Source organism: Pristis pectinata, chromosome 5 (assembly GCF_009764475.1).
Source record: "Pristis pectinata isolate sPriPec2 chromosome 5, sPriPec2.1.pri, whole genome shotgun sequence".
Classification (NCBI taxonomy): domain Eukaryota; kingdom Metazoa; phylum Chordata; class Chondrichthyes; order Rhinopristiformes; family Pristidae; genus Pristis; species Pristis pectinata.
In genome coordinates this window covers 108,023,121-108,038,865 of record NC_067409.1, presented here as the reverse complement: position 1 = coordinate 108,038,865, position 15,745 = coordinate 108,023,121, and the positions used below count along the sequence as shown (strand labels likewise).

General features: G+C 43.0%; 1 protein-coding gene across 4 annotated transcripts in view; it reads right to left on the bottom strand.

Annotated features, from left to right (window-relative positions):
* The window catches only part of tax1bp1b (Tax1 (human T-cell leukemia virus type I) binding protein 1b), a 90,877-nt gene extending 78,309 nt beyond the window's left edge, over positions 1 to 12,568 (bottom strand). For 2 of the 4 annotated variants that reach the window (XM_052015813.1, XM_052015816.1), the window contains exons 1-2: positions 12,420 to 12,568; positions 4,401 to 4,592 (exon numbers count right to left, since the gene is read on the bottom strand). In XM_052015813.1, coding sequence (XP_051871773.1) covers positions 4,401 to 4,577 — 177 coding nt within the window. In that variant the 5' untranslated portion in view covers positions 4,578 to 4,592; positions 12,420 to 12,568. Of the gene's footprint in view, positions 1 to 4,400; positions 4,593 to 12,345; positions 12,366 to 12,419 lie in introns of those variants that run through there. The other 2 variants (XM_052015814.1, XM_052015815.1) reach the window with 1 other exon arrangement.
* Positions 12,569 to 15,745: the final 3,177 nt, after the last annotated feature.

The following is a 15,745-nucleotide window of genomic DNA, read 5'->3' as shown; positions in this document are numbered from 1 at the left end:
CTTGGGGTCCAAGTCTATGGCTCCCTGAAAGTGGCCACGCAAGTCAGATGATAAAGGCGGCCTATGGCATGATTTGCCTTCATTGGTTGGGGCATTGAGTACAAGAGTCAGGAAGTCATGTCACAGCTGTATAAAACTTCGGGTTAGGCCGCACCTGGAGTATTGTGTGCAATTCTGGTCGCCCCATTGCAAGAAAGATGTGGAGGCTTTGTAAAGGGTACAGAAAGAGGTTTACCAGGAAGATGCCCGGATTAAAGGGTATGAGCTACAAGGAGGGGCTGGACAAACTTGGTTTGTTTTCTCTGGAGCATTGAAGGCTGAGGGGAGACCTGATATAAGTTTATAAAATTATGAGAGACATAGATAGGGCAGACAGTCAGATCCTTTTTCCCAGGGTAGAAATGTCAAATACTAGAAGACATGCATGACCCAGATGTCAGGAGCCACCTCTCAGCAAAGGAAGACCTCCATCATGAAATTCACCATCACCTTCAGTGTTGCAGCCCTGTCTTTGGCTGCCTGAGGAAAGAGTGACTGAAGATCAGAATTTCAGACCTGGCATAAAGGTTATGATCAATTGAGCACAGTGATCCCCTCCCTCCTGTATGCATCTGAGACTTGGAATAGTTATGATAGGCACCTCGAAGCACTGGTAAAACAGCACAAATGCTATTCCACAAATTTTCTAAATACACTGGCAGGATTAGCTGACTGATATCAACATCCTCTCCTGTTCCGAACATCTCCAGTTCCGAGGTCCTAATTATGCCAACTGGGCCATCCATAACCTACGCATGCCCATGGCAAAACACTGTATTCCCACCTCTGCAATGGCAAGAGATTGCAAAGCGGACCAAAAAAAATTCAAACGTGTTCTTAAAGCTCCCCTGAAAACATCCCTACTGAGTCCCAGGAATTCCTGGCCACTGACTGTGCAAAATGGAGAAGGACCATTCAGGTCAGCACCAAGAACCTTGTGTCCATGTGTTGAGAGCACCCAGAAGTCCGGAATGCAAATGCTATACCACCTCCCAAACTACCCACCAGTCTACCCCATCAAGCATCCTTTGCCCACATGTGATAAAACCCGTGAGCCCCATGTTGACCTTAGTAGTCACCTCAGAATCCCTAGAAATGGAGTGGAAGCAAGTCATCTTGGATCTTAAAAGACCACCTAGGGAAAAGAATTTATGTACATTGTGGCTTTGCGCTGGGGATACATCAACCCTTGTATGTCCCATGATATCTAACACTTCTTACTTCTTAATACTGGCCTGCTCCTGATTATCCACGTACCCCACCCTGAACTCAGTATCTGCCATGTCCTTCTCCTTACTGAGTACAGATGAGATGGCTTGCTCCATTTCACCAAAGTAACATGAAGGCCAGCCCTCCAGCAACATTTTACCCAAAGAAGAGGTTTGTGTACAAACCCAAAGATACAGGAAAGAAATTGCCCGAGTTAGAAGCTCAGATACAGTTTAAAGATGAGACTTGCTAGCCATTACTGAGGTAAAAGATGGTTTGGAAAAGTAAATCTGGCAGGGCAGCAATAAGAAGTTCTCCTCCTGACAAAATGTTCAGAACACAGTCCTGTCATAGCCAATGTCCTATTTCATCAGAGAGACATGCAAAAGTCTCAAAGCAACATCCAGATCATCTTTAATTACAAACATGAGAGTGATTATAGTAATTACAGAGCTGTTAAGACCAGGTCGTCACCCAAGCAAGGCACAGCAAAGTCATCCATTTTAGCCATACCACGACAAGAGCCGACAACTACTGCTAATACATTCTGTCAACTCCATCAAACTTAACCCTAAATGATAGAAAAATCATTATCAAGACAGACATTGCATTGTTGTTCCAGATTCCAGCATCTGCAGTCTCTTGTCTCCCCAACAGACATAGCAATTCAGTTAAAAGCTCATAGTTACTCGCAACAAACAAGAGCTGAGGAATATCCATAACTTTCAGTCTGTCCACAGTTAGCACCTGTAAAGAGGTTGGTTTGATGAGAATGAGCAGGAGCTAATAAATTAAGGAATTCTTGGACTGGAGGCAACACCACACCTGTCTGGGGAAATAAAAAAGATCCACAGCTAACTGAAGGCCATGGTCTTACAAAAACCCATCACCCAAAGTACAGATGGTTAGTAGAAAGAGCACAGGATATCCTGCAAATGTGCTGATAACACGATACACGTGGATTCTTCAGAGCAGTCAAGATCATCTGCAGGCTAACCAACCAAGGACGAACCCTGCTACGAGTCAGGAAAGGAGGATGGGTTATCAAAGAAAGTTAGGTCATCAGCACCTGCTGAAAGGAACACTTCAAACATCTCCTCAACTAACGCTTGATAGTCAAGGCAAATGTCCTTGATGCTGCTCCACAACATGGTATCTGTCACAATTTTGCCATTTTCTCAGTCCAGCAGGGAATTGAAAAAGCTGAAAAAGGCCTCTGGAGCAGATGAAATCCTTGCTGAAGTACCAAAACATTGCAGGAAGTCCTTCTGGTCTGAATTTATGCATTCATCTCTAGCATCAGGGAAAAGCAGAGCATACCCAAGGACCATCTTTAACCTGGGAGACAAATCTGATTGTGGTAACTACAGAGGAATCTCCATGCTCTCTGCCACTTTCAAGCCGGTGACCAAAGAGCTCCTCCCAAATGTAGCTATCCCCAAAAATTTGTTACCATCTTCCATCTACTCCGTGATATGCAAACAACGGCCCTCACCAACAGATCCAGAAAGACGGGGGTCAAGCAAGGACGCATCGCTGCACTAAGCTTCTTTTTAATCTTCGTTTCTGCAACACTTCATCTCGCCTCTAACAAGCTGAGATGGAGTTAATCTAAGGAAGAGCAGGGAACCGTTCAACCTTGGCTGCCTTCAAACAAAACCAAGACCACGACAAATTCAAGCACCAAGTTACAGCACACAAACAACACTTGCATGCATGCACAGTCAGAGCCTCGGATCCAAGCCATCATCAAGTTCCTCTCCGAATCAAACGAATTGCACAGTAAACATACTGAAACCCCTCATTAACCTGCCACTGTTGCAGAACACTGTCCCCTCCCCCCCACACCAGCAATTAAGATCCTCGACGAGGTACTGCTCAAAAATTATAATTTGCCTATCTTGGAAACCACCTCCAGTAAGAGCAGATATCAATGCCAAAATTTACCAATGTGTCACTATGGTCACCTGCAGAAAACTTATCCGAATACCGAAACATCAAACCTGGAACCAAAACTATGATCTACCCAGTAGCAGTGATCCTCACCCTTCTGTCTGCATTGGAAACATGGGCAAATTAGTAGACCTTCAAAGTACTGCAGAAATATCACCAATGCTGCCTCCACAAAATCCTCCAAATCCATTGGCAGGATAGATGAACCAATAGTATTTCATGTAATACTGACCTGTTGTTTAAAAGAACGAATCCACCCCAAAACTGAAGATTTCCACTGACACCAGAAGTAAAAGGATGAGGTGGAAAATGGTAAGAAAAGGAGAAAGGAAAGATGGAAATCCCTTCCTTTTTTAACTATCCATTCACTAACTGGTACAACTATTCTATCAAAGGAAACCATGGGTGGGGGTCTCAGGCGTCTCCATGTTAAAGTGTAACATAATGTAAATAGGATTACAGGAGCAACGTGAAGGGAGTTAGTTGAAGATTAGTGTGTTCAGAAACAAAACATGTGTTGTATAAGGAACTGAACAAAATACTTAAATTATGAGTTTTTGGATTGTGGAGGCAGCATGCTGGACAGTTCATGCACGAGTATGGCAGGGAGGTCCAGATTCCATGGTATCACTCAGGGTGGGTTGGGTTTAGCAATCATGAATTTGAGATGAAAAATATATTCCAGATTTCTGATCTTAATCTCTCCCTAATTTGTACACCCTGCTCCTTTTTTTATGCAAAGTGCAGACTCTGTCTGGGCTATTGTTTTACTGGGCATTTTATACCATCACACATCACCCGGTGACCATTTTCCATAAACGAAAAGGAAATGGATAGGAAAGGCTTAAAGGGATATGGGCCACAGACAGGAAATGGGACCAGCTTAGATGGGCACCTTGGTCAGCATGGATGAGTTGGGCTGAAGGGCCTGTTTCCATTCTGTATTACTCTATGATTCTATGCATACTCCCCTTTGTTCCTCTTCCATCCACTTGCTATAAATGAAAAAAACTCCTGTTTTGATCCAACTCATACAACCTTAAGGGAGATCTTTGCTTTGTAAACAACAAAGCCACAGCCTCAGTCAAGTTATTGTTCTAGCAACTTCTCACAGAAACATTAAGTTGGTAGCTGTACTGTAGTATGATAAGTTAAACAATTTAGAAAACTCAAAATTTGACATCAATGTTGGAACTCACCTTAAAGATGCCAACCCAGTCCTTTTGATGTGGTTTAATGCATGGAGTCAGCGTGTAATGGCACTCAAGGGGAGCATGAGGGAGGTAACTTTTTGCCACATTTTGAAAGATCACATGAGCAAAATTTGATGACTGCATTGTGCTGCTTGACGGAAGTGGAACATTAACTATATCCATTCTTCAGCACAATTTCTGTAAAATTAGAAAGATAGCCAAGTTAGTCAAACTGCTTCAGTATCTGAGTTAAATAATCCGTAATACTACTGAGAGTCAAACATCATTTCAAACATAACAAAAAATGATGACAGATTCAGTTAGTATATTAAGGTAGAAACAATGGGAGAAGCATTTCATTTTCAAATATCAGATTTGGAGATGTTGCTGCTGGCTCAGTAACATTCTATAGTCGCAGCTTAGCCATACAACCATAAAGGTCCCTATGTTCAACCACCAGTTAACTGACCTCTCAGACATGGCCTCAATGCTGTTCGCATTTAGGTAGGATGCTGGAATCTGAGTATGGCAAAAAAAAATCATATCAACTAGCATTCCTACTTCCAGTTGCTATTCAAGGTTAAAACATGCATATTTGGACAAGGACAGGATTGAGTCCAGTTACTACACTACCTTGAATCACATTTCTACCATGTCATGCAAAATAATCACAGATGAAATATTAGTGATCAGTACCAGGGGAACTATACCCCTATAAAATTTAAACATCATCATGTGAAGACAACTGACAAGAAAATGAACACCAAATATCTAAATATTGGCCAATATACAACTTAAAACAATTTATTTTGGTCATTGGTTTTAGATATTGATGGACATCTAACATGTGCCTTTCCATATCGTGATGAGAAATTGTATTCGGAGTTAAACAATGCAAAATCTGCAAATATATCTTGAATTATATAAATAAATTTTGTTCCTCACTTTTGACTGTTCTACAGATTCATCCTAGATTCTTCCAATAATGTTGACTGAGGTTTATATATTGATCAGTACACTGGGGATAATAAACTTTTTTTTTTACAAAAGAATGCAGTGGGATCCTTAATATTAAACAGAAAGTAAATGGGCCTCGGTTTGTTTCACCAAATAGGTGGCAATGAAGCACTCATTTGGTAATGTGTCAACATGGAATTCAAGTCTCCGGAATGGAGCTTGAAACTTCAACCTTCTGACTGAGAGAAATGAAATGAGTCACAGCTGACATATCAAGTGAGATTAAATGAAGGAAGTGTGATGGTCTTTTGTTACTCAACATATTATATGCTTTTGAAATAAATATTCAATAATTCACATTCAGCATCATGCCACTTAGCTTCTCAGTTTACCTACAAACCATAAGGTACTTGCAAAGGACACAATTTCTAATTCAGATCACATAATACTTCCTGGATTACACAATCATAATTAAATATTGGTCAGTATAGGCATCATTACTGCAGTTCACTTATTTGCAATTGTAAATGAGAAAGTATCTAAGAACATATTAAAGGCAGACTCAAAGCTTGTTAAATAATTGGAAATCATTTTGCTTTACCCAAATCACAAAATATATTAAGCCCTACATGACAAATATTCTTTATATAATAGCATACTAGAATATTCACATTAGTTTTATTAGCAGGGCTTAATGTTATAAAGTATGACTGCTCATCTATTCATTTACATAGGCAATTTCAATTTAAATATGGACACAAATTTATAGTATAAAAATTAACAAAAGGTTTAAAATGAAATAATATTTTTTAATAGCTTACAGATGTAGTTCTATATTTGAATAAACCTGCTGTCAGCTTTTTCCACTGTAAATTTGGAATTAAAGCTGCCTATGCAAATCCATCACTAATTGAATGTCTTGCTACTGGATGACAAAATTATTTGTTTTCTTTTTTCCATTCATCATTTTTACTTAACCTGAATTATCAATCATCAATATTTAATGCTGACAATTTCTAACAATGGCTTATGATGCTTCTTTAGCAATATGGCCTTTCCAGTTAATTAACCCTTGCATTTTTCTATCACTATTTTTTTTAAATCGATCTGCTTGTGCAACATTTTAACGATACTAATAAGAAGAATATGAAAGCCTTCATCACAGATTATGATAATTGCGAAATCGTAGCTGATAATAGAGAGAATGGCAACATTGACAATGGACAGGGATGCACCACCACGATAAAACAGTGGTTTCAAACACTCCATAGTGGATACCAGTACCTTAAGCAAGGCCACATTAGCCAATGACACTTTCTGTTGTGGCATATGTGATAGGAGAGGGAGGGGTGGGGTCAGGCGAGGAAGCCCCTCAAATATTATAAATATGGGATTGGGGTATCACCCCTGGAAGCCACACATGTGGCACTGGTGCTGTGTCTTTTTTAATATAAAAAAACCCACTAAGAACGGAATTGTACACGAATGTAAAGGTTTGAACTGTTTTATTATTGTGTATAGTTTCTTTTATTATGAATAAAGTATATTTTGATTTTAAAAAATGTGATAGACTGTTTTTCCAGAATTAGTTTAGTTAATCATAGCCTCACCAAAATTTGACAGCTGCATAATCAGTAACTCACATTGATGGAAGGATGCAAACCGCATGCAAAAAAAACATTGTGGTACTCTGCTTAAAACAATTTCCCTCTTGAATCCGGGTGACGCTGATCTGAGCCATTCACATGCTGACTTCGGCCACACAAAATAATAAAATCCCAACGAATTATAGTTCTTTTTGCAGTACTTAGATAGAGTCCCTTGGAGAAAAATGCTGGCAAAGATGCCTTGGGCCCAATGACCATTAAGGTTTCATGCCATTCTTATTTATGTCCAAGAAGAATTAGATCCTCTGGGCTTGAAGTTGCAGTCTTCTGATTTGGAGTACCAAGTGCCAGATTGAGTCACACCTAATACATGAAGTGAGATCAAGCTAAGAAAGTAGAATACACTTTCAGTGTTATATGTGCTTTTCAAAAAAGTCATAATTTATATTAAGCACCAGATTGCTTACGTGCTTTTTGGTCTATGAGAAAATTAGGCCACATGACAAATAAAGAGCTCTTCTTGTGTTTATTTATGGATTGCAGCCGACAATGGCAAGGCCAGCATTTGTTATGCATTCCCAATTGCCCTTCAGAACATGCTGATTTCTTGAACTGCTGCAGGTCCACCTGGTGAAGGTACTTCCATTGTGCTGTTGGATATAAGATTTCAGGATACAGATCCAGTGACAATGAAAGAACTGATATATTTCAAAGTCATGATGGCACACGATTTGAAAAGTAAACGCTGCAGTTGTCCATCTTACCAGTAGCAATCAGAAGGGAGACTGCAGTGCACTTGTAGTTGGTCCATACACCTATCACAGCATTCCAATGATGGAGAATGTAGACAAGGCTGCTTTATCTTGGGTGGTCTCAAGAACTGTAATTGTTTTTAGAACAGCACATACTTGGACAGGGACATGGATCGGAAAGGTTTAGGGGGATATGGACCAAATGGGACGAACTTAGATGGGCACCTTGGTTGGCAATGGACAAGTTGGGCTGAGGAGTCCATTTCTGTGCTGTATTACTCAACGACTAAGTGAAAAGTCCATTGCACTCCCAACTTGTGCATTGTATTTGATAGAACTTAGGGGAAATCAAGAAGTGAGTTCTTACCACAGGAGGAACAGCCTCTGAACTATTGTGTTTAAACCACAGTAGACTGTTGCTGGTCTATTAAAATTTACGTTAATTCTAACCAAGGATGCTCATGGTGGAGGACCTGGCAATAGTAATGCCATCGAATGGTATGGCTAAGTGGCTCTACTTTCTTTAATGAGATAGTCTTTGCCTGACACTTGTGCAGCTCAAACATTACTTGCCACTCATCAGTCCAAGAGTGAATATTATCCAGGTCTTGTTGTCTTAAGGTATGGATCATTTCTTTTTCTGAGCTGTAGCAAATGCAATCGAACACAGTTTGCCCCACTTCTGATCCCATGATGGAAGGAAAGTAGCTACAGAACTTAGGACTAAAGTTGAAGGCACTCCTGCATTAATGTGCTTGGTATGAGGGATACAATTCCATCAGATGCAAGGACACAATCTATCCCATTTAAGAAAAAAACAGAATAAAGGAACATGTACACTGATGGATAGAAAGTATTAGGGAAATATTTAATATAAATTTGTGATATGTCTCAGTAGACCGAACCAAACTGGATATAAATTACAGAGGTGTAAAGGAAATTAGAGGACCAGAGTTTGTGGGAATGGATTTACATAACTTAAGCATTTCATAAACATGTGAACAATAAACAGTATATTAATACGGAAAAAAACTTAAAAGGCAAGAAGTCATGGCCAAGGTACTGAAAAAAACAGTATTTTGCACAAGTCTTGCCAGCAGTGTCAAGATAAACAGATTAATGATGTGGTAATGGAGAAATATGAAATGTAAACTTCTGAAGAGACTTAGATTATTTAAAGTCACCCAGTTGAGGAGGGTTGCATCCTTGATTGCTGAGGGTGAGAAACAGTAGAGGCTCTGTTCACAATCTTCCACACCTCTGGGAACAGCGCCAGAGGACAAGATTGCAAGTTATACATCCAGTTCAACAGAGAATTATACACACAGCAACTGGAAGACAGTTAGTTTAATACTGCAGGTGGACTAATTTTCCAAGAAATTTTGGGAGAGAAGTAATAGACACTTCGAAATAGTTGCATTAATAAATAAAAGCTAATACAGACATTAAAACAATATATTCCCTGACAAGTTTGATTTCTTGGAGAAATTGGGAAGGTTATAGTAGTACAGTTGATGCTCTGTATTAAGAACGACAAAGGCACAAAATAAAAGTGAAGTCCACCTGACTAAATTGCATGGACACGAAACCAAGTGACAGAAGACAAAAAATGACAGCAAACAGCAGCTGTAACCTCATTACCACTGCTCCTTCTTGTTTTCCTCAATGACCCGGTCTTAAGTATGCAATAAGGGCGCAGGTTCAAAGTTTGCCAATGATACAAAAATTGAAATTACAGTTAATAGTGGAAGTTAACAATAATAGACATTAACAGGACATGGACAGGAGAAATTTAACAAGCCAAAGATTAATGATTTGTAAGTAGGATTGGCTAACAAAGAATAGATACACAAAATAAATGAATCAACTTTAAAATGGATGCTGGATCAAAACTAGCTCAAGGAAGAATGGATAATGTGTACATGGTAGGGAAATCAAAGACTTAAATTACTATCCTTGGCTTTATCAATGGAACCAGAGTATAGATAAAAGAAAGGAAGTTTAATAAACCTTTACAAAAGATCGTCAGGTTCCATCTATTTTACCGATCATGATTTTAGCACCAGGTTTTAGGAAGGGTTGCAGGCAGAGCATGCAGAAGAAAATTTACTGGAATGATACCATTCAATAAAAACTGTTCTCCCAAAAGCACAGCAGTGAAGGGGAAACACGAGATATGTTAAGATAAAATGCAGAATAAAGCAAACAGACAATTCACAAATCAAGTTTGAGGAATGATCTCCAGGATATAAAAGGTGGGAAATTTGAGCTTATAAATCTAAAATGCAATTAACAAATAAATATAACAACAGATACCCAAAACTGAAGCCCATGGGATTAAAAGCAATGTGGTTTTATCAGCTGAAATAAGCCAAGATTTAAAGTAGAGAGTACAGTGAATAATGGCAGGATGACCAAAATATTATGTACCAACACATTACCCAGGAGAGGTAGAAAGATTCAATAATACCTTTCAAAGGCAAATTGAAGGAAGGAAAAGGTGTATAGCTATTGAGAAGGCAATCTAGTCCCTCTAACTGGACTGCTCTTCCAAACATAACTGGCCTCAAAGCTGCCAAATTCATTCTACAAATAGCATAGACTATAACAAGTCAATTTAATATTTACATTTTAATACCAGCAAACTTTACTCTGCATAATTATGGATTCATTTCCTTTAAAGAAGTTTGTCACTAAAAGAATACACAATAATCAGATTACAATTTCAGGAATACACTCCATAAATAATTGCTACATGCATCCTAATATTATGCAAGCATCAAAACCAAAGACATCATCTGTGCCTGACCAAGTGAACTAGATGCTATGCAGCAGTACTGTAACTCAGCCTAATCCAAAAATTGACAAAAACGTCAACAGTTAAGCAGTGGGATCTTTTTTAAAGAAGATGTGCCATAATTACACTTGCAGAATTAGCATCTATAAAAGTACCAGCATGTCACTCCTCTGCATATTTAAAGGAATCCACTCGACATTTTAGTTAAAAGGGATTTTTAGAAAGCACTTGAAACACAAGACCATAAGACATAGGAGCAGAATTAGGCCATTCAGCCCGTCGAGTCTGCTCCACCATTTGATCATGGCTGATTTATTTTTCCCTCTTATTTATTTCTCCTGACTTCTTCCCGTAACCCTTACTAATCGAGAACCTGTTAACCTCCACTTTAAATATACTCAATGACTTGGCCTCCACAGCCATCTGTGGCAATGAATTCCACAGATTCACCACCCTCCAACAAAAGAAATTCCTCCTCATCTCTGTTCTAAAGGGATGTCCTTCTATTCTGAGGCTGTGCCCTCTGGTCCTGGACTCTCCCACTACTGGAAACATCCTCTCCACGTCCACTCTATGAAGGCCTTTCAATATTCAGTAGGTTTCAATAAGATCCCCCCTTCAAAATTCCGGTGAAGACAGGGCCAGAGCCATCAAACACTCCTCTTATTCATTCCCAGAATCATTCCTGTAAACCTCCTCTGGACCCTCTCCAATGCCAGCACATCCTTCCTCAAATACGGCGCCCAAAACTGCTCACAATACCCCCAAAATGTAACTCGTAAAGCCTCTGTATCGCATCCTTGCTTTTATATTCTGAAACAAGTTGACTATATTTTCCTCTGAACAGCAGGCTGTCCCTGCTGGGCTCGTTTTGTGTTTGTTTATCCATCGGGGCACCTTTCATTCTCCATCTGACTCTGGTCCCTATCCGAGCGTGGGGGGGGCGGGGAGGGAGTTTCAAGTCCAAATTATACTTTATTGTCATTCACCCATATCATAGAACAGTACAGCACAATACAGGCCCCTTGACCCCCAATGTTGTGCCGACCTTGCCTAAGACTATCTAACCCCTTCCTTCCCCCATATTCCTCTATTTTAAATTCCTCCATATGCTTATCTAGTAATCTCTTGAATTTGACCGATGTACCTGCCTCCACCGCCACCCCAGGCAGCGCATTTGAAGTCCCATCCACTCTCTGGGGAAAAAACCTCCCTCTGCTATCTCCCTTGAACTTCCCACCCATTACTTTAAAGCCATGCCCTCTTGTATTGAGCCTTGGTGCCCTGGGAAAGAGGGGCTGGCTGTCTGCTCTATCTATTCCTCTTAATATTTTGTGCACCTCTGTCATGTCTCCTCTCATCCTCCTTATGCTGTAAAACACATGGAGGAACGAAATGTCGCTTCCCCCAGACTCACATAACAGAGGACAGACATAGGACACACAATAAACGCAGACAGAAAAATTGTGCAGGCACAAAAAGTGGTCTATACAGTCGGTGAAGTAACAACATTACAAATAGACACGAATTGAGGCGCAGAAACCACCGGAGACACAACAGGGGAGGCCACCGACCAGCCGCCAACCGTGTCAGCGGGACCACCGACCGAAGGGAGGCCGGGCAGGTGTGACCTTACCGGCGGGCGGGACGCAGACGGCCGCCGGGTGGGCGCAGCGCCCGTTCCCGGGGAGGGGAAGGGGACCGACACGCCGGCCGGCAGCCGAGCGCACACTCCCGGGGAGGGGACCAGCCCCAGGCCCGAGGCCCCGGCAGAGTCGCTCCCCCAAGGCCTGCCGCTCGGGCCGCGGACGCGCACCCAACGGACGGGCCTGACTCACGGCAACAGCAGCGGCAACGCTGGTCAGCACCGACCGGAGAAGCCCCCGAGCGTGGGGCCGAGGAGCGCACTCACCGGAGCCCGGGCCCGGGCCGCCCCCACCGCCGGCTGCCGCTCCGCTCCGCTCCGGCCGCGACGGCACAATCCGGGCGGACAACAACTTCCGGGATCAAAGGGCAGCGGGAGGGAGAGGGAGGAATGACAGGGGCTGAGGGGAGTGTGAGGGGTAAGGGGAGTGTATGAGGGGGTGAGGCCAGTGGGAGTCTGGGGAGTGAGGGAAGGTTGAGGAGGGTGAGGGGAGTGTGAGAGGGGGTGAGGGGATGGGGTGTGAGGGGAGTGTGAGGTGGGGCTGAGGGGAGTGTGAGGGGTAAGGGGAGTGTATGAGGGGGTGAGGCCAGTGGGAGTGTGGGGAGTGAGGGAAGGTTGAGGAGGGTGAGGGGTGTGTGAGAGGGGGTGAGGGGATGGGGTGTGAGGTGGGGCTGAGGGGAGTGTGGGGTAAGGGGAGTGTATGAGGGTGAGGGCAGTGGGAGTGTGGGGAGTGAGGGAAGGTTGAGGAGGGTGAGGGGAGTGTGAGGGGTGTGTGAGAGGGGGTGAGGGGATGGGGTGTGAGGTGGGGCTGAGGGGAGTGTGAGGGGTAAGGGGAGTGTATGAGGGGGTGAGGCCAGTGGGAGTGTGGGGAGTGAGGGAAGGTTGAGGAGGGTGAGGGGAGTGTGAGAGGGGGTGAGGGGATGGGGTGTGAGGTGGGGCTGAGGGGAGTGTGAGGGGTAAGGGGAGTGTATGAGGGGGTGAGGGCAGTGGGAGTGTGGGGAGTGAGGGAAGGTTGAGGAGGGTGAGGGGTGTGTGAGAGGGGGTGAGGGGATGGGGTGTGAGGGGAGTGTGAGGTGGGGCTGAGGGGAGTGTGAGGGGTAAGGGGAGTGTATGAGGGGGTGAGGGCAGTGGGAGTCTGGGGAGTGAGGGAAGGTTGAGGAGGGTGAGGGGAGTGTGAGGGGTAAGGGGAGTGTATGAGGGGGTGAGGGCAGTGGGAGTGTGGGGAGTGAGGGAAGGTTGAGGAGGGTGAGGGGTGTGTGAGAGGGGGTGAGGGGATGGGGTGTGAGGGGAGTGAGGTGGGGCTGAGGGGAGTGTGAGGGGTAAGGGGAGTGTATGAGGGGGTGAGGGCAGTGGGAGTCTGGGGAGTGAGGGAAGGTTGAGGAGGGTGAGGGGAGTGTGAGGGGTAAGGGGAGTGTATGAGGGGGTGAGGGCAGTGGGAGTGTGGGGAGTGAGGGAAGGTTGAGGAGGGTGAGGGGAGTGTGAGGTGGGGGTGATGGGGGTGTGAAGGGTGTGTGAGAGGGGGTGAGGGGACGGGGTGTGAGGGGAGTGAGAGGAGGGGTGAGGGGGGTGTGAAGGGAGTGTGAGAGGGGACTGTGGGGGTGTGAGGTGGGGTTGAGAGGAGTGTGAGAGGGGAGTGAGGGGGGGTTGAGAGGAGTGTGAGAGGGGAGTGAGGGGGGTTGAGGGGAATGTGAGGTGGGGGTGAGGGGAAGGAGGGGGAGTGAGAGGGAGGGGCTGAGGGGAGTGTGAAGGGGTGAAGGGTTGTTGAGGGGAGTGAGGGTGGGTGAGGGCAGTGTGGGGGGGGGGGCGAGGGTCGTGTGAGGGGGGCCAGGAGTAAGAGTATCCTTTCTACAGCTAAGCGACTAGAACTGCACACAATACCCTAAGTGCAGTCTCGCCAATGTCTTGTACAGCTGTAACGTGACGTCCCAACTCTTGCACTCAGTGCCCTGACCGATGAAGGCAACCATGCCACATTCCTTCTTCACCACCTTGTCACCATTTTCAGGGAATCATGTACTTGTGCCCTCAGGTATCACTGTTCTACAACACTCTCCAGGGCCCAGTCATGTACTGTGTGTGTCCTACCCTGGTTTATATTCCCAAAATGCATCACTTCGCACTTGGCTAAGTTAAATTCCATCTGCTGTTTCTTGCCCACTTTCCCAGTTGATCTGGATCCTGTTGTAATCTTAGATAACCTTCTTCACTGTCCACTTTACCACCAAATTTGATGTCATCTGCAAACTTGCTAACCGTACCAACTACATTCTCATCCAAATTTTAATATATATGACAAACAAAGTGGAGTTTAATCCTGATCTCTCAAGCTAACTAATAAAGGAATCAGGAAATAATGACCAGGAATTTCTTTGACTCAACGGGAGCTCACTGCTCCACTCTTATCTTGCAGAGATCTTCAAATAGCAGCTTCAACCATAAAGCTGGCTCCAACATGGGTGATAAAGACCAATTATAAATAGCATCACATGGTGACATCTGAACAAGCCTCAACTGAAACAAAAATAAAAAGAGCTGGGACCACTCAGAAGGTTAGACATCAAGTGTTCGAAGGGAACTGTAAACATTTTGGGTCAATGACCTGTCATCAGAACTGTCTACTCGGTATTAATCTGCTTTCAAAATAGCTAAGCTAAATGAATATTTGTGAATATTTATGTTGTTCACATAAAAATATTCAAAATTAGTTTTAAAAAGTCATATCATTAAATATTTTTAAAAGTGCTTAATAGAAAAAATTATATTATAAGACACAAAGCATATTAACTCAGTTATTTAAAAAAAAGTATCACCTTAAATTTATTTCTCTCTCATGCAGCTTTTCCTCTGATTTGCAATGACTGGATTCACTGAACGTGCTACAGGTTTAGCTAGGAGATTTCTCAGCAAAATTGCTGTGAAACAGTAAGAATGTGGTGTTCCATTGCATGACTCCATGACAAGTCCAATGTCAAAGCACAATCAGAAATTCACTGGCAATCATCTGCAAGGAAACTCAGGACTTCCATGATCATGCAAGCTTGGACAAAAATCCTGAGCTTCCTGACAGCTACAGAGATAATTTTTCCATGCATTTGCGTGTAGAACTCCAGACATTCCTCCAGACAATCTGAGCTATTTTGTTTATGCAATGGCTGGATTAGAAAGTCTCCAAAACACATTCTCCAGAAACTTACAGATTTCCTGTGTGTTACTGAGGGGTACCCACCTGTTCTGTCAACCAAACCTTCAGCCTATTACATTTTATATGTTCATATGATGTGGGCATTACTGGCAAAGCCAACATGTAATGTTTATCTTAACTGACCTTCAGAGCTGATGGTAAGCAGCTTTCTGTAACAATCTAATATTCTCTGATCTAATATTTAAGGAAAGTCTGTCCTCCTACAGCTGAGTGTTTGTCTGTAAGCTATATTTGCCAAGGGCGATGAGCATTACTCATGTTTTAAAAGAATCACATTGATAACATTTCTGCATTTATGATTTACTAAATGTGGTTTTCTACATTATGATATGGAAGCAGAAATATGTAGTAAATATCTGAATCATTGCTGCTGACCTCGATTTTTGTTTGG